Genomic DNA, 18,040 nt, shown 5'->3' with positions numbered 1-18,040 from the left:
ACTCTTCAATGGTGATGTTGTTCTAACTTTGTCTGCTGGTACACCATTGAAGTAAACCTTCTTCAAATTGTACCTCATTTGTCATGTTCCAGTCCTGAGCAAATCAGCACATGCCTCTTTGACTGGCTTGCTGTCAGTATCAATTGCTAATTGATTCTAGTCGATAGCATGTCAAGAGCATGTGCATCAGAAAATAGGTGTTATAAGTATATAATGTGATAGAAAATTTTTAACACTAACCTGACAAGAAACTTCAGAAAATCACAATGCAACAGCAGACAAGAGCACAAGGTTCTAAATTGGCAGTCAATAGAAAAGTAGCAGGGACAAAATGTTTATAGAAGGTTTTAAATTTTCAGAATGTGGTGAGAAATAGAGAGCATACTTTCATGCTTTCCGCTTCATTTCAGTTTACTATATATTGGCAGTGGCACTCAAAATAAACAAACATGCCAAACATTTCAAGTAGATAATACTACAGATAAACTTTATGGTGGTGCTTATAGCTGATGTAAGTTAAACGGATCATTACAACATCAGTCGGAATAAAAGAACATGTAAAGATTGAGGCAGAAAAATATATTGACAGTCCTAGCATAATGTTAACAGTTAAGCTCCTTGTCATATGCTACTAGAGGCAGAAAAATATTACTCATATATAGGAGTAAACATATGAGATCATGCACACCCGATAAAAACTAAACATATAACCTTTATCCACTTACAGAAATTTTGCCCATGTAGCCTCGAAGAATATCCTTGTTCTTGTTATCCTTGTACGCCTTCCAGTGTGTAAAGATTGGGATATGTTGCCTCAGTATAATCCCACCCTCTGATGCCAACTTTGCAGCTTGCATAGGCGGCTCAGGTCGTTTCTTCCCTTTAGCAATGACTACCGGAATCCTAGTGTTTAAGCCTCGACTTATGCGATCCAAGTCTCTACCCATGCTTTTTCCTTTATTCCATCGATCTATAGTGCGATTTGATTGACCTAGAAATACGTGGCATTGTTAAATAGTTAGTGCAAATACTTTTAATATGCTAAACCATATTCTTGGAGAAAGGAGTATTGCTTTCTTGCCTTCTTTGGGCATTTCTATATCATGGTCAGTTTGGTTAAGACAATTGGTAATAGTCAATGCATCTTCTTGTATAGTTGTAGTTGCAACATGGACGCCTTCCTCGCTTCGAATCAGTTCCTTTGTCCTCTGCCTAGTCACTCTAGGAGGTTGATTTTGGCCTTGTTCACCAGGTGCTTACACTCTCTTTGAACCTCTTGCTCCTCCATTAGCAACGATGGTGTTGCAAGGCACATTCTGTGAAACCTGCATAACCTCATATGCATAACATAAGAAGACATAAATCAAGATTAATCTTTTTTGCATACTAAACCAAAGTCATACAAAGAACCTGAGTTCAACAAATACCTTATCAACTACACCCTCTTCACTGCCATCACTATCTCTAGGGTCATACAATGAACCAGAGTTTTCACGAGCCATAGCCTTCTTAGCTGCAGTGGTCTTGTTCAAAAGTGCATCCTTCTTTGTTTGAATGGTCTTGTTCAAAATGTCCTTTGTTGCATTAATACCAAGGGACTGAAATACACGATTGTTCCTCATGATCATTTCAGCCCTTACTCTTTCACATTCAGTGGCTGGCGACTCTGTGAATGCAGGAAAACGGATCAACGTCAATAGCCTCATCAAAGATATATTTCCTATTAGAAATGGCACCTATCAATGAAAATGCAGCTTGAAGCTACATCAGTCCTTTACACACTGGAAGGACTGCATAGGTAAAAGAACACGCAGGGTAACAAAAAAACAGCATAGCCTGATTAAAGGTCTGAAAATCAACTGATTCTTTGAGGATCAAACTACATTACTACAATACTAGAAAATATTTGCTGCATTACTAGAACCAGGCTCTAAACTTGAAAAGCACTTTCCAGGACTTAATATATAGATGAATTCATTCTGCTAAGGTACTACTAAAAAGAATAGCTTGCCACATAACAGGAACCAAGCTTTTTAACTTTAAAAACACACAATCAGCAACCTAATGACAATGTAAGTCAAGTTCCTAACCGTGCTGCTAGCTAGGATCTTGGCAGACCTGAAGTCGTTGTTGCCTCTGCTTCTTCAGATATGCGTCAAGACTTGCTACCACTCATGGATTTCGCCTACAGGGCTACCCTCAGATTTCGACTACAGCAGTTCTACATCACCTAGTGCAGAGCCTATCTAATCCCCGACAAGAACCCTATGCTAAGATCCAAGAAATCTAATGATTTTACCTGCTGGTTGCCGTCTGCTTGCAGCCAACTTTCGTGCAAGAGGCATCATGTTCAAAGGTGGAGCGAAGGAGGACGCTACAGATGTTGGAGCAGGGCACGTCGTCAGCTCGAGATTCGGAGCAGTGGGCTCGTCGGCGTGGGGGACAGGACGGCGCGTGCGGCGTGGGGGACAGGACGGGGTGAGGATGAGAAGGGCCACGTGGGGGACGGGATGGGGTGGGGATGAGAAGGCGGCGTGGGAAACCCTACCTGCGAGTGGGGATAGGAAGGGTTCCGGGACTGAGGATTTTACATCCTTGCCCTTTGATACAGCGTTGATTCAACTAGGCATGTTTGGATAGAAAGGTCATTGCATCCTATATTTTTCAAGTACAGGCGCCTCTAGCGCAAAATCTTGGTGCCTCAGCCAAAATCTGGATAGAAAATCTTAGCGCCTTTAATACAGCGTTGATTCAACTAGGCATGTTTGGATAGAAACAAGCAAATTGTGCAGAACAATATTAGCACTTTATTTTACAATTGAAATTGTTGTTTGCATAGAAAAAACTTTTGCTCAAAACTGTAGTTTACATATATATAATATTTGAAATACCTAGCTTTGAAACTGTTGTTGTTATGCTAAGGGGGGAAAAGTTGAATATGATCAATCTCATTGTCTACCCATCTAATCGTGATTAGTTGGATGTGGCTCATTAAGTATGCTGGTGTTGCTAATATGAAACCAATGACTTTAGTACGACCATTTCACCTATGGCGATGGAGGCGGACACACCAATATAGAGCAACATCGGGCGGCCGCCCTACCTCCCTTTCGGTGGGGAGCAGTACCCTAAAAAGCTTCTTCATGGTTCTCCTAGAAATCTTTGGTGTGGTGGCTAGTGCACTGCTCTCACCGACATGTACATGGTTCGTTTTTAATGACTTTGGGTAGAACCCAACCTAACTCGTTTAAAGGTTAATGTCTGTGGTTTTGTGCTGCCTTGATTGCGGCAAGCCAAGAAAGAGATCTTCGGCCTCATGTTTTGGATGCGGAACAGGGCCTCCGTCGATGACTTCGGCACCCTCACACTAAGCCTGGGCAAAATTTTACTAGGTTAATTCGGTTCTATATCTCGGTTAACCGAAATAACCGAGATACTGAAAGAGGCCCAAGAAGCAAAATTCGGTTTTTTAGGATCCTTATAGTTAACTTTGGTTTTTCTCTATGTTGATATGTATTTGGTTTTTTCGGTTATAATCGGAATTGAACCGAAAGAACCGAAACCGAATTTGCTCGTTTCCGAGTCTTCAAAAGAGATCGGTCCCTATTTCTTAGATAACCGTCGCCATCGCCACCGAAAACGGAGTAATTTTAGGTTGTTCAATAAATTTACTCAATATGAACCTAGAGTAATTATAGAATCTTCAAAAAATTAATCAATATATTACGGAATAATAAGAACGTACAAATAAATAAATAAAGTAAAAAAATATTATAGGTCTCGAAACTAAAATCATGTACTCCATATTGCTGATTTGAGTATAGCTTTTGTATGTCCCAGTAAAATTTTGGACAGGAGGAAAGGTCTCTTGGTTGCACTTGTGCCACCGGTCTGGGTTGCGTAGCACCTCTCCTAGTGTTTCTTCGGCGCGCCACCGGTTCGGGTACCTGCAAGAACAGCTGCAGCAGCAGCGGCCTTCTGATGTCCATTCACTGGAACCTTGTGGTATGATCTCAAGGGAGGAGGAGTTGGCTTCAGTCTCAAGGGAAGGAAACAGTGGTGCGGCTGCATCAACCTGACAATAAACTGTTCCGTTTAGAAGCAATTCCATACTATGCAAGAATACGCTTGAGGGTACAGTAATGGATGTTCCAAATAGTTCATTTGGATCAGCTTCGGCATATTATTCAAATAAACTTTTTTTGAGGACATATTATTCAAATAAACTAAGAGCAAAAGGGTAAGCATTGTCAAGAACAAAATGCAGTTCAATACGACAATACGTGGTGTACCAACACCAATCGCATCACCAAGTGAAATCTCTGAACACAAACAGAGGAAGCAAGGTTCAGACCACAATGCAGGCCAAGCAGCATCACTAGCAACTCAACTTTTCACTGACACTTCTTTTAAGTTTAAGAGAACAACAGCTCACTAACTTAGCAGCAGCAGTAACATCACGGTACCGAACAAGACTTTCCTCAATGGTACAGTTAATGTTCGACTTCTAACAAAACGTTTCAAAGTATACAACCTTCTTTCTACTGGGTACATCCATCCATATTGTACCGGACCTCTTAGGATTGCTTCATCAGGTAAATGAACAGCCAAGTGTAGCATCACATCAAAGAAAGGAGGAGGAAATATTCTCTCCAGCTTGCACAAAATGATTGGGATTTCATCTTTCATTCTATGCAAAACATCTATCTTCAAAGTCTTTGCACATAATTTCTAAAATAAGTTACCCAATTCACTAATTGCTTCATATATGTCCTTATGCAAGATTCCTCGAACAGCAGCGGGTAAAATCCTTTGTAGTAGTATATGGCAATCGTGAGTTTTCAATCCTTGGAGGTTGCGCGCATCCATCAACACTGATACATGTTGCTAAGTTAGAAGCATATCCATCTGGGAATTTTACACTTCTCAAAAATTCACAAAAAGCAAGTTTTTGTGTTTTATTTAATACATAGGGGGCATGTGGAACACTATATGAATTTCCATCACGCTTCAAGTGCAAGTTTTTCCTTATGCCCATGTCTTCCAAATCAAGCCTACCATTAATGGTGTCCTTTGTCTTGCCAGCAATGCCGAGAAATGTACCAAGAATGTACTCACGTATGTTTTTCTCGATATGCATAACATCAAGATTATGACACAGCTTCAAACTCGACCAATATGGCAAATCCCACAAAGATGACCTTAGCTTCCAACATTAACCATTTTCTCCCCTCTTCCTCTTTTTGTTCTGAGGATGCATCCCATGTCTAACATCCATGACCCTCTCCAATTGCTGCTTCAACTCATCACTGCTAAATTCTTCTAGCTTTTCACGTCCTTCATCCTTTCCGTCAAACCATTTTTTTTTCCTCCATGGATGGTCCCTTGGAAGGAAGCGCCGATCTTATTCCTTATTCTTCTAGAGCAAGGATCTTTGTCACAACGGACACAAGCATAATAGCCTCTTGTGACTCGACCTGACAATGTGCTCAAAGCTGGATAATCATGAATGCACCATATAACTGCAGCATGTAGATCAAAAGATTTGTCAGTCAATGCATCCAAAGTAGGGATACCTTTCCAAAGATCTAGCAACTCTTCAATGAGTGGCTCCAAAAATACATCGAAGTCCGTTCCAGGGCATAATGGACCAGGGATGAGTAAGCCCATGATGAACTTCGATTGCTCCATACATTCCCATGGCGGAAAGTTGTAAGGGATACGAAATACAGGCCACCTACTGTACGAGGAGTTCATTTTGCCAAATGGATTAAAACCATCTGTAGCAAGACCAAGTCTAATGTTTCTTGCATCTTGGGCAAACCAAGCATATTTAGTATCAAATGCTTTCCATGCCTCACCATCAGTTGGGTGATTGAGCTCATTCTCCACTGCATTTCTTTTCAACTTATGCCATTGTGCCAATTCAGATATTTCTTTGGAAGCAAACATCCTTGGAATCAATGGAAAATGACGCAATACTTTCTCAGGAATTTTTTTCCTTCCATCTTTATCTTTCCATCTTGATGCGCTACATACTGGACACACATCATGTGCTGCATAATTCTTACGAAACAATACACAATTATTCGGGCACACATGGATTGTATTATATCCAAGTCCCAAAGCACGAATAAGTTTCTTTGCTTCCTCGTAAGATGTAGGAATAGAGCAATGTGGGAATGCATCTGCTAACAACTTCACAAATGCAGTAAATGCAACATTACTGATTCGATAAAATGACTTGAGATGAAGTAATTTCACCACAAAAGAAAATCTTGAATAAGCTGCACCAGGGTAAAGTTCTTGCTTCATCTCTTCTAATAGTATAGCAAACATTGATTTTTTCCTTCGACCTGCTTCAGATGTGAACAACTCCCGTACCATATCAGGAATTTTTTCGTTAGGGTCGGCTTCTTCAACCTCATTCAAATTAACATCCGCGGTGAAATCAATCTGTTCACCCCGATGGCCAGTATTTTCAATCATTGTGTCCTCCATTGGTTCTCCATGATAGATCCACCTAGTGTACGTGCTAGCCATTCCATAAATATATAAGTGATCCTCCACCTGTCCTTTACGTTCAGAAATCCGATTCAAACACCTACGGCATGGATAGAGTATCTATTCATCCGCACCAAAGTTTTCTGAAACAAGCTTCATGAACTCACTGACCCCGTCTAGATGTGGCTTGCCAAATAGCCTACTATTGATCCAACTTCTGTCCATCTGTAGTGATTATTATCTTGAATGAATATGATTACTATTCTTATTGATTGCATACGATAAAATCAAAATCAGAAATCGATACTCACCGTGACTCCAGTGACCTGTGTGCAGTAGGGGCGGGGCTGCAAGGGCGCTGGGACTTGAGCAGTAGTGTAGACGCTCGGGGCACTGGGCGCTGGCTAGCGGCCGCGCACCTGGCAGCGTCCACTGCCCAGCTGCCAAGCAGGGTCGGGGCAGACGGCCGCGGATGGATCTGCCGGAGTGCCGCTGCGCCGCGGATGAAATCAAAATCAGAAGCACAGAGAAGATGTGGAGAAGGAGGAGCTCGCCTCGGAGGAGGAGCACATAGGCGCGGAGGCGGAGCTGAGGGGCGACGGGAGCATTCGTCGGGCGGCCGGGAGGCGTTCAATCGGGAGCCACCAACGACGCAAGTGAAGACTCATGGACTGCCCATGGATATTGCGTAAGAGATAAATAAAGAAAAACACCTGCGCAGACGTGAATACTTCTCTAGTCTAGCGGCTAAGGCTTCTGATTCTTTCGTGAGAGGTCTGAAGTTCGAATCTCTGTTGCGCCGTTTGTTTTTTGCATTTTGCGGCTCAGCTCCTCCTGGCGAGAGGCCAGCGGGCTAGGGGAGCATCCCGCAGCCCAGGCGGCCCAGTCCAGGCAGGCTCGCAGCTCCCGTGTCTTACCCTGCTCATCAGCCTAGCTCCCCGTTACGGTGGCTACGGCGCCAAGCAACCTGCAGGGACAGCTTGGATGTCAATAATAGGATCTCAGGTTCAAATCTTGCGATTGTCTTAATTTTTTTATTTTCTGAATCTTTAACCTCTACCTTAGGAAAAGTATTATACCTTTTTCATATCATACGATGTGAGACGAAGATGATTTTGTGTTTTTTATTTTCCGAAAATAGCATTACATATAGAACCTATTAAAATATAACTGACAATGGGACCAAATATCTCATTTATTATATGTAAATAAAAAGTTATAAGAAACTAATATTGTCAATAATTTATGACGACCGCAAGGTAGCATGTTACGACGGAACATAAATCATCATAAACAAACTACTTCTCTAGGTTATGACGATTTTTATTGTGTCTTAATGATGAACACATTATTTTCGTCAAAAAGTCGTTCCCCTCCTGAAAGTCATCGTAAAACAGAATGACTTATTGACGAATTGTCACATCATCACAAAAATTTTGTCATAAATCTTCATATTTCTTGTAGTGAATCCTACTTCAACATTAGCTTCATGGATCCATCACTTGTTAACCAAGATTAGATACGGGATCAACCAAAGCCTATATTGGACGCAATATATAATTTCTTGGAGCAACAAAATTACAAGCAATACATACTATTGCCATACAATACAACTTTAAGTAAGTGTAGGTACCATCTATTTTTGTTTTCCTTTTCCTTACCTAATTAATGTAATGTTAGTTAGTTCTAATATGAACATTTATGTACGCAATTTTCACTGGATTCTCCTTGTAATTATGATTGGTAAAAGCAACATTATTGTGTTCGATTCATTGAGGAAACCACTACTGGAGTACAAAGACATTCAAGACATGCTAAACTTGTAATAATTCTGGACCTTTATCTCTACGCAAAAGTTTGTTTCCTAACTTTTCACCTAACACTGTATCATTTATTATTTTAATTCGCAGCGTATGGAAACGATTCCGTAAGACTCACTGTGGTGAATTTCAAGAAAAACTTAAATTCAATACAACATTCCCGGTACGTACGAAGTTTGCACATTTTGTACATTCTATAATACGAATATTTTATAACTTGTTTTTTCCCACTAAAGTGCTTGACACAGTATGTGAACACAAGAATAATTTTGTGCGGGACAAGGTGATATCGGACAATATAGCTATACGTAAAATAAAACTATTAATAACTAATTGTTTTCTAGCTCCTTATATTTAATTGTTCGTGTAACATTCACATATTTCCAAATTACAGATGTTGCGGATTAAAGAAGAACTCTTGGAGAAGGAGAGACTTTTGGCAATCTAAGAAACTCTCATAAGATTTCTAGTGGACGAGGTGATAAATCTTGAAGCAGAATTTTATTACGATAGACGTTCAGTAGCCGAACGAAGCAACACCACAACGGGAGGTTCCTAAGAATGAAGAGGACAAATTATTGTTTATATAATAATTGTATAAATACTAGTTTAACGTGTATAATATACTAAGAATTGTGTGTATATATATAGTATTATCATGAAATATATATACGACTTGCATATAATATGGGTGTATACGTGTAAGCAGTGTATACTAAGAATGTATACATACATACATACATACATATATATATATATGAAGCAACAATTATTTTAAAAAAGTATTTAGTCCCGGTTGGGAATACCAACCGGGACTAAACGGGCCACGTTCTCTTGCGCCTGTTGGCAGCCCTTTATGGGTGAATGACCCAGGACTAAAAAGAGCTCCCTTTTGTCCCGAATAGATAGTCCCTGTTGGTTTATCCTGGGTGAATGACCTGGGACTAAAGAGAGCTCCTTTTATCCCGAATAGATAGTCCCGGTTGGATTTTTGGTATCTAGATTCTATTCAACTGGGACTAAAGGTGAGTTTTCCACTAGTCTCTATATATAAACGATATCTACGTAAGTACAAAATCTTGTGAAAAGAAATGATTGAATGGAAAAAATGGAAATAGCTCCCGCGGGTCAGGGGGTGGATCCGTGTCTCGTCGCGCGCTGGCAGCGGTCGTTACGAGCACGTACAGTTTCAGCTTCCCGCCTAGAAGCTGCTCTTCTGCTAAACAGGCTCTAAGTTTCTCTTTCTCCTCTCTCTCCTCCACTGCTTATGGCTGGCCAACTGCATCCGTACCGTCGTCCATGAGACCCCGTGACGCTCAGCCTCGCGTACGCCGCGGTCGCGTCATCCTCACCGGCCGCCTCGCAGTGGATGCCGCAGCGTGCCACGACGGAGGCTCCAGCCGTGGCATACCTTTGGAGCTGGGGTCGGATGCCTCCATATCAAGTGCTGCCCACCGAATTGATCCCACTGCAGGTCTCTTTGACCAAATCTCATGCTTGCACGTCCTACGACATGCTTCCATAGGCTCTGTAACAACTAACAGGTAATGAACGAAGAAAAGACAAACTTTCACTTTAGAACTTGTGCACTCAAAGAAGCCTTCAACACAAAGATGTTTTTCGATTAAAAAATATACAGGACTATAGCGTAGATCTCATTTACTTATATATACGTGCAAACTTTCACATGGCTTGGACTAATTCGGTCTCAATCGTGTAATAGAAAGCTAAAAGAAGTATATGCTACAACCATACAGCACTAAAGGTTTCATGCACGTTCCATGGACTGGACCGTATCCAACTCCCAAAATCAACTGTGACAACTGACAGCCTAGCAACTCAGCCTCTATTTAGACCCCGTTTGTTTACTTTTGCTTATTTTTAGCACCCGTCACATCGAATGTTTAGATACTAATTAGGAGTATTAAATGTAGACTATTTACAAAACACATTACATAAGTGGAGGCTAAATGACGAGGGGAATCTATTAAGCCTAATTAGTTCATGATTTGATAATGTGTTGCTACAGTAAATATTTGCTAATGATGGATTAATTAGGCTTAATAGATTCGTCTCGCCGTTTAGCCTCCATCTGTGTAATGAGTTTTGTAAATAGTCTACATTTAATACTCCTAATTAGTATCTAATCATTCGATGTGACATGTGCTAAAAATAAGCAAAGGAACCAAATGGGACCTTAGTCTTCAGGCTTTAATGAAAAATTAGTTGCATCGAATATGAAATGAAAGTTTACTTCTTTGGCTATCACTTGAATCTTAAGGCTTCAGTGAAAACTTAGTTCAACGCATGTGCGACGGATTGGACTATATCCAACTCCCGAAAGCGAACTGTGACCAGTGATCAAAGTTTCAGCTGAAATTTTGGTCTTTTCGATGGTGACCGAAATTACTGTTCACCTGATTTCGGTTCTGTTCACCGAAAGTCCACCTTTTTAATTCGGATTTTGGTCGAAATTTTGTGAATTTTGGTGATTCGGTGAGGACAAAAAAAATGGGCCAGAACGAAATTGAGAACCCTGACCATGACAACTGGTTGACAACCTAGCAAATCAGGTTCTCTTTAGTCTTCAAGATTTACTGAAAACTTAGTTGCATCGAATATGAAATGAAAGTTTACTTCTTTGGCTATCACTTGGATCTTCATGCTTCAGCAAAAACTTAGTTCAATGCACGTGCAACGGACTGGACTGATCGACATCTAGCAAATCAGCCTCTCTTTAGTCTTCACAGGCTTTAGTGAAAACTTAGTTGCATCGAATATGAAATGAAAGTGGCTATCACTAGCTTGAATCTTCAAGCTTCATCAAAAACTTAGTTCACAGGCTTTAGTGAAAACTTAGTTGCATCGAATATGAAATGAAAGTGGCTATCACTAGCTTGAATCTTCAAGCTTCATCAAAAACTTAGTTCAATGCGCACGTGCGACGGACTGGACTAAATCCAACTCCCAAAAATCAACCGTGACAGCTGATCGACAACCTAGCAATAAATCAGCCTCTCTTTAGACGGACTGGACTAAATCCAACTCCCAAAAATCAACCGTGATAACTCATCGACATCCTAGCAATAAATTAGCCTCTCTTTAGACGGACTGGACTAAATCCAACTCCCAAAAGTCAATCGTGACAACTGCTCGACAACCTAGCAACAAATCAGCCTCTCTTTAGACGGACTAGACTAAATCCAACTCCCAAAAATCAACCGTGACAACTGATCGACAACCTAGCAATAAATCAGCCTCTCTTTAGACGGACTGGACTAAATCCAACTCCCAAAAGTCAACCGTGACAACTGATCGACAACCTAGCAATAAATCAGCCTCTCTTTAGTCTTCAGGCTTTGGCTTTAGTAAAAACTTAATTGCATCGAATATGAAATGAAAGTTTACTTCTTTGGCTATCACTCGAATCTTCTAGCTTCAGTGAAAACTTAGTTGCATGGGATCTGAAATTAAAAGTTTTACTTCTTTGGCTATCTTTGTAAAAGTTCCAGTAGCACCGTAGGACGCATGCGGTATTGTTGTTGACGATTTTCAGAAGAATTCTGGACGCAAATGTACAAAATTATTGTTTGGTGGAGTAATTGACAAGGTACTGTCAGAGATTTTTTACATAATAATGTTCGCAAGTCAGGTCTTTATCTTAAGAACAAGTCCTGCAGGTCGTTGTCGTCCTCAATGCGAAAAGCTCTCAACTCAATTGTGATTGGGTTAGTGTGGTGTTTATTTCCAGATCGCAGGTTTGGTACTAATTAACCTATATAGTGGTGGATCTGGGCTGTCAGTCTGTGGGCTGACCTGGTAATCGTCCTCATTGGTCTCCGCTGCCAAGCTCGGATTAGGTAGTCAGAGTAAATGGAGAAGAGAATCCTCTTGTCTTTTCGTGCGTGAGATTTCCCTTATAGTACTGGAAAACTAAGCATTGGTCCTAACCTTTTTGACCCGGTACTAATATGAGTAACCGGGTCTAACGGCGGGGGCCCCAGGAGCCCCCCGTGACCCCCTTTAGTACCGGTTGGGAGCTCCACCCGGTACTAAAGGTGGAGGCTCCACCCGGTACTAATGGGTGACCTTTAGCATCGGTTGGAGCTTCCAACCAGTACTAAAGGAGCTCCCAACCTTTAGTACCTCGTCGTCCCGTCCGCCTTATCCATCTCCCCGTGCCCGCTCCCATCTCTCTTCCTATCTTCCTCTCTCTCTCAGCACGGCCGCGACGGGGCCAAGGGCGGCAACGGGAGCAAGGGCGGGGCGGACGGCGGTGGGAGAGCGCGGTGGGAGGGGAGGACGGCGGCGGGAAGGGTGCGACCGGGAGGGGCAGACGGCAGCAGGAGGGTGGGAGCAGATGGCGGTATTTCTTTTTTTTTAATTTTTAATACCTTTTTAGTACTGGTTATTTGACCCGGTGCTAAAGGCCCCCCTTAGTACCGAAATAGCAATACTAGTTGCACAATCGGTACTAAAGGGGGGATAGGAACCGGTACTGAAGGCGCTTCCCCAGCAGTGTCTCTTTAGTATAAACAAACCTATCCTTTGGGAAAAGAAAGTACTCGATGACAACCTGTTCTTTGGGTCATCTTAAAAGAGAACAGGATGACTGGCATCATCAAGACGATAACTTACATGAGACTTGTTCCCATCTTTTGAACCAAAAGCAGTATAAATAACCGTGCAATGGTATGCTCTGCCATTCCATTTCTTGCGCGCCGGAAACTCATACGAGAGATTTTGCACAAGCTGTTTTTCATTACGAGTCACAACTGCGGAAGAATCAAGGCAAGATTCCTTTCTCTGACTACATGCATCCATCGAAATTTCTCAAATGCACAAATGAGTCTCATTGATGCATGATGGCTGCAGGTTGGCTAGCTGTACATCGAGCAAGAGAGGCGTTGTTCAGTGGGATATAATGGCGTCAGGGCATGAAGATGGTCCTTGCTCTGGCCATGAGAAGATGAAGAAGCCAGCCACTTCCACCTTCCACCCAACTCTCTGGGGTGACTTCTTCCTTTCTCACAAGCCGCCGACTTCACCACAGGTATATTACCGCCTATGCTGAGCAGTTAGCTAGTTCATGCTCTCCTGTGGTCCATTAATTAGTAATTAAACTTGTTACTGATTTGTTGTACCTTAAGATGGGTCAAGTTTTAACACAGAGAAATTGGGAAATTAAAGTTACTTACCATCATGTGCCGTGAACCACTTCATACTTCCAGGTTAAGCTTGACAAATGGAAAATAATTAACTTTTGTACAATCAGGTGACGTGGAGCAATTATCCCTAGGTTCATAAAAAAAAGAAATTTTGGATATACACAAGGTCGTTGGCACCTTTACTTTGATCGTCAATCTCTAATGAGAAAAAGAAGCCAAGTGGTTAGAGCATCTGAGTAGTACTCAGTAGGCTTAGGTTCGACTCTTCGTAAGAGAGAATTAAACGGGTCTAGAATAAAAATATATAAAAAATAGGCAGGGGCCCCTGCTGACTTCAGTAAAAAAAAGCCAAGCTTAACAAAGTTATAATATTCTACTTTGAATATGCTAAATAATACCATTTTCAAAAGTTCAATATAGATTAAAATATATATGAATGTCCAAAGTGTAATTGGAATGTTCTTGCGGAATAAAATTAAACACACATTCGCACCAACCCTTCTTACTAGGGGTGAAGCCAAAAAAGGAATATAGGGGAGAGGGGGGTTGCAGCAAGTCAATAATTAGGGAGGCCAAATTCAAGATATTTTATTTCAAATACATGGTGAAAATTGTGTGGCCTAATGGGGTGCTTGGAGCACGGGAGCCAGGCCCCCTCAGCCCCCTGGCGTCGCCCCTGCTCCTTACTCGTCCTTGCTTCACCCTTCACCCTCAACAAGCAAGGTGCACTTGTTCTCCCGCAAATGCCATGCCCTTCACAAGGGCCACTATAGTGATCTCAAATTCATTCTTGGCCTGAGATGTCACAGTAAACATGTTGATCATACGCAATCCAAGATTCCACTTATTTGTGACTAGGTGAGTTTACGTGTATATATATCTGGGTTGCTACTCCTCTATATAAGAACCTCTTTGTAATACACCTTACTACTGCTAATAAACACGTTGGTTTATACATAAATTCAAACATGTTTTTTCAAGCTTTGGCTGCAAAAATAGTTAATAAAGTTCAAACGTTATTTGAAAAAATGCAATTGCTTTACTGGATTTAATGATATATGATGGCAAAAGTAACATGTAAAAACCATTTAAAGACCATATCATTTTTCAAAATGACTCTTTTAATAACTGAACCGAGCTAGTACATAGCATGATGTATATTTCACATCCATAGCAGTATAACTATCTCTATTCAAGATGATATGATCCTTGATAAAGCACACGGTTTTCAATAAGGAACTTCCAACAACAGTGGTTATCATGATTGCCGTGTCAGAAATTTTTTTTGTAGATTTCATATCAGTTCTAACCATTCGGCAGGAAACTCACATGAGGGAAAGGGCTGGAGTGCTAAGGGAAGAAGTGAGGAAGATAATCAAAGGCTCAAATGATTTGCCAGAATTGTTGGACCTTATAATCACGCTGCAGCGACTTAGTCTCGACTACAACTACGAGGATGAGATTAATGAGATACTGCACGTTGTTTACAACTCTAATCACTCTGATGGTGACCTAAATATAGTGTCCCGTCGATTTTATCTTCTGCGTAGAAGTGGCTATAATGTATCATCCGGTGAGGTCTTATCCTATCATAGCTAAGCTGTCTAATATATATATTTCACTGATATGGCCAACTAATTTTAATTGTTAATCCACTACATGCAGATGTATTTCTAAAATTTAAAGATAAACATGGGAATTTTGTGAATGCCGATACTAGAAGCTTGTTAAGCTTATACAATGCAGCATACCTGCCGACTCATGGAGAGGCATTGCTTGATGAGGCAATTTCTTTCACCGGACGATGCCTTCAAAGTAGACTAGAAAATCTGGAATCACCACTTGCTGAGGAAGTGTCTTGTGCCCTTGACACCCCTCTTTTTCGAAGGGTCGGGATTTTGGAAACAAGGAACTACATTCCCATTTATGAAAAGGAGGCTACACGAAACGAAGCTATATTAGAGTTTGCGAAATTGAACTTTAACCTTTTGCAACTTATTTATTGTGAGGAGCTAAAAGAGGTCACGATGTAAGTTTATACAAACCTCAGGCTGAACATAGGTTGGTCTCACAGATTAAATTTGGTGGACATTCATTTGTTCTTATGCATATTCTAGGTGGTGGAAGAAGCTCAATGTCGAAGCCAACTTCCATTTTGTGAGAAATAGGATAGTGGAAATGTATTTCTGGATGAATGGGGCATGTCATGAACCTCAATATTCTCACTCCCGAATTATACTTGCAAAGATTATGGGTTTTATTACTATATTAGATGATTTCATTGACACATATGCTACCACTGAAGAGAGCATGCAACTTGGGGAAGCAATTTTCAGGTCAGCCTAGCTGCCCTCGCCTGCTTAAATATTTTGCTTGTTCCTTTACTTTGTCATTAAGTATATATTAGTTGTCTGAATGTATATTTAGCACTATTATTTGGTTCAATAGGATGCAAATATCACCATTTAGTAGCACTATAAAACAAAATGTGTTGATTTAATAAATGAGGATGAAAATAAATTTTGTACTTCTGCTTTTTCTTTCATAAGTAAGCTATTAGAAAGAAATAAGAATATTATAGTAATCCAAAAATATAAAAACAAATGCCAGAATACCAGTAGCTAGTATTCCTAAAAACTAATGTGTGAACTTTTAGAGGCAACCATGCATGTACCTGTCATTGCATCTAACATTTGAATAGAATTTGGTATTTATTACCCTGGAACAACAAAAACAGAAATATCATTATTTTGTATATAATTATCTGTAGTTGAAAAATGTAGAGTAAAATTATTCGTATTTCTAGGAATATTAGGGCATATGTGTTAACATGTTGCTAAAAATGAAGGTGGGACAAGAATGCCACAACTTTGCTTCCAGAATACACAAGGGATTTCTACTTGTACTTATTGAATACATTTTGTTCATTTGAGGAGGAACTAGGAACTGGCAAGAGCTACCGTGTGTTTTATTTAAAAGAGGCGGTAAGTATTGATATTGTATATGATGGTTGATGGTATCAAAAGTACCAAATCACATAATGTTTTTTCGGTTCATTCTAGTAGAAAACTATGTTAGTACTTGTGTTTTGAAGAGTCAATGGGGTCTAAGAAAGCCCACCTAAATGATTTCATCTCTTTAAAGCAATATGACAAGATCAGGCAAGCATCCCCGTTGCCAAGGATCGTGATCAGGATACAATTTTAATAGAAAGGTGGTAGCACACAAATGATTACAATCACATCACACACGCACACACGCACACACGCATCCTTATAGATATTCATTTGGAATTACTTTTTCATCCTTTTCTTGAAGTAATATCAATATGCAAAAAAATTTTGAACACATGTATATGTTGTTACAGTTAAAGCAACTAGTGCAAGCATACATTGATGAACTTAAATGGCGCGATGAAAATTATATACCAGAAACATTGAGTGAACATCTTGGGCTTTCAATGAGAAGCAGCGGAGGCTCTCCAATACTATGTGCTTCATTGGTTGGAATGGGTGAAATAGTAACAAGAGAGACACTTGACTGGTTTCTAAGCTATCCTCATCTTGTCAGGTCATTTGATACATTTGTACGACTTTCAGATGATATGGCATCAACTGAGGTATTTCTATATCTTTATGCATTTGGATGTTTGTTTGCACAATTGTTATATTATTTTTGCATTCACATCATGCTTATTATTGCTATTTTGGTTTGTATCATTATTTACTGAGAAGACATTTCTGTTATGTTTATTTCACTTTTTGTTTGTGTGATCTATATCCACTTGAACATCAAGATGCAACCCTAAGATAATACACGAATTTCCAAACAATTTAATCCCAGTTAACTCAATCTTGAATTGTATTATATATCTTCGTACAACAATATCATCAATAATACTAATCCATCGTTACAAAAGAGAGAGGATTATTGTCAACATACTAGTAAAGTATAAAGAATGAACTAACCTTTATTTTTCTAATATGTTTTGTAGCGTGAGCAAAAAGGGGATCACAATGTCTCCACTGTCCAGTGTTACATGAAGGAGCATGGAACAACGATGCATGAATCGTGCAAAAGGATAAAAGAACTCACCGAAGATTTATGGAAGGACATGTTACAGCATCACCTTGCAAGGACAGAGCAAACAATGATCGTGTCACATATGGTGCTTAACTTGGCACGAACTGGAAACTATATGTATCATAACAATGTCGACAAATTCACTTCCTCACACACTATCAAAGACGCAATAAAGCGACTCTTTGTGGAGCCAATACCGATGTAAATATACCTTGCTAGGAGACCAAATAATGAACTCTCGTGCATACCAGATGTCTGTACCATTGGTCCAATATAACGACATATTGTACTTCAACAATGTTTAATAAATTAAACCTTCATGTTTAAGAAAGTAGACTTCAATATTTTGATGTGAAATATGCATATCATGACCAATAGAATTATTCAGTACATGCGGCTTTGATATCATACTGAGTTACCTGATCTGCGAGATCAACAATAACCATTGATTGAATCACAAATGGT

The 18,040-nt window shown here is 40.2% G+C and overlaps 3 protein-coding genes across 3 annotated transcripts; 1 reads left to right on the top strand and 2 right to left on the bottom strand.

Moving 5' to 3' along the window:
- Window positions 1-1,074: 1,074 nt before the first annotated feature.
- On the bottom strand, window positions 1,075-4,071 carry LOC111257639. Its single transcript, XM_022827607.1, has 4 exons — window positions 3,948-4,071; window positions 2,300-2,548; window positions 1,428-1,666; window positions 1,075-1,325 (listed from the first exon to the last, which is right to left on the bottom strand). Exons 1-4 carry the CDS (start codon window positions 4,069-4,071, stop codon window positions 1,257-1,259), a joined length of 681 nt encoding a protein of 226 aa, XP_022683342.1. The 3' UTR covers window positions 1,075-1,256.
- A 793-nt stretch (window positions 4,072-4,864) lies between these two features.
- Window positions 4,865-7,114, bottom strand: LOC111257556. The gene is made up of 2 exons (XM_022827330.1): window positions 6,816-7,114; window positions 4,865-6,729 (listed from the first exon to the last, which is right to left on the bottom strand). The coding sequence occupies exon 2, from the start codon at window positions 6,541-6,543 to the stop codon at window positions 5,323-5,325; it is 1,221 nt and encodes a 406-aa protein (XP_022683065.1). The 5' UTR covers window positions 6,544-6,729; window positions 6,816-7,114; the 3' UTR covers window positions 4,865-5,322.
- Window positions 7,115-12,904: 5,790 nt separating this feature from the next.
- LOC101778298 ((S)-beta-macrocarpene synthase) lies at window positions 12,905-17,906 on the top strand. The gene is made up of 8 exons (XM_004972690.2): window positions 12,905-13,115; window positions 13,200-13,377; window positions 14,813-15,065; window positions 15,158-15,521; window positions 15,610-15,828; window positions 16,341-16,476; window positions 16,860-17,111; window positions 17,487-17,906. The coding sequence occupies exons 2-8, from the start codon at window positions 13,249-13,251 to the stop codon at window positions 17,778-17,780; spliced, it is 1,647 nt and encodes a 548-aa protein (XP_004972747.1). The 5' UTR covers window positions 12,905-13,115; window positions 13,200-13,248; the 3' UTR covers window positions 17,781-17,906.
- The last annotated feature ends 134 nt before the right edge of the window (window positions 17,907-18,040 follow it).

The sequence above is a fragment of the Setaria italica genome, chromosome VI (genome assembly GCF_000263155.2).
Source record: "Setaria italica strain Yugu1 chromosome VI, Setaria_italica_v2.0, whole genome shotgun sequence".
In the NCBI taxonomy this organism is placed as follows: Eukaryota; Viridiplantae; Streptophyta; class Magnoliopsida; order Poales; family Poaceae; genus Setaria; species Setaria italica.
Note: the sequence above shows the minus strand (reverse complement) of the source record. Positions and strands in the feature narration are given on the sequence as shown.

Excerpts from the sequence above, each read along its gene's own strand:
- LOC101778298 (XM_004972690.2), top strand. The coding sequence starts at position 13,249 with ATGGCGTCAGGGCATGAAGATGGTCCTTGCTCTGGCCATGAGAAGATG. Across the intron at positions 13,378-14,812 it reads AGCCGCCGACTTCACCACAG|GAAACTCACATGAGGGAAAG; the intron begins GTATATTACCGC and ends ACCATTCGGCAG. Across the intron at positions 16,477-16,859 it reads TGTTTTATTTAAAAGAGGCG|TTAAAGCAACTAGTGCAAGC; the intron begins GTAAGTATTGAT and ends ATGTTGTTACAG.
- LOC111257639 (XM_022827607.1), bottom strand. The coding sequence starts at position 4,071 with ATGCAGCCGCACCACTGTTTCCTTCCCTTGAGACTGAAGCCAACTCCT. Across the intron at positions 2,549-3,947 it reads TGCTGCAGCTGTTCTTGCAG|GTAGGGTTTCCCACGCCGCC; the intron begins GTACCCGAACCG and ends CCCCACTCGCAG. Across the intron at positions 1,667-2,299 it reads AAGCAGACGGCAACCAGCAG|AGTCGCCAGCCACTGAATGT; the intron begins GTAAAATCATTA and ends CTGCATTCACAG.
- LOC111257556 (XM_022827330.1), bottom strand. The coding sequence starts at position 6,543 with ATGGCTAGCACGTACACTAGGTGGATCTATCATGGAGAACCAATGGAG.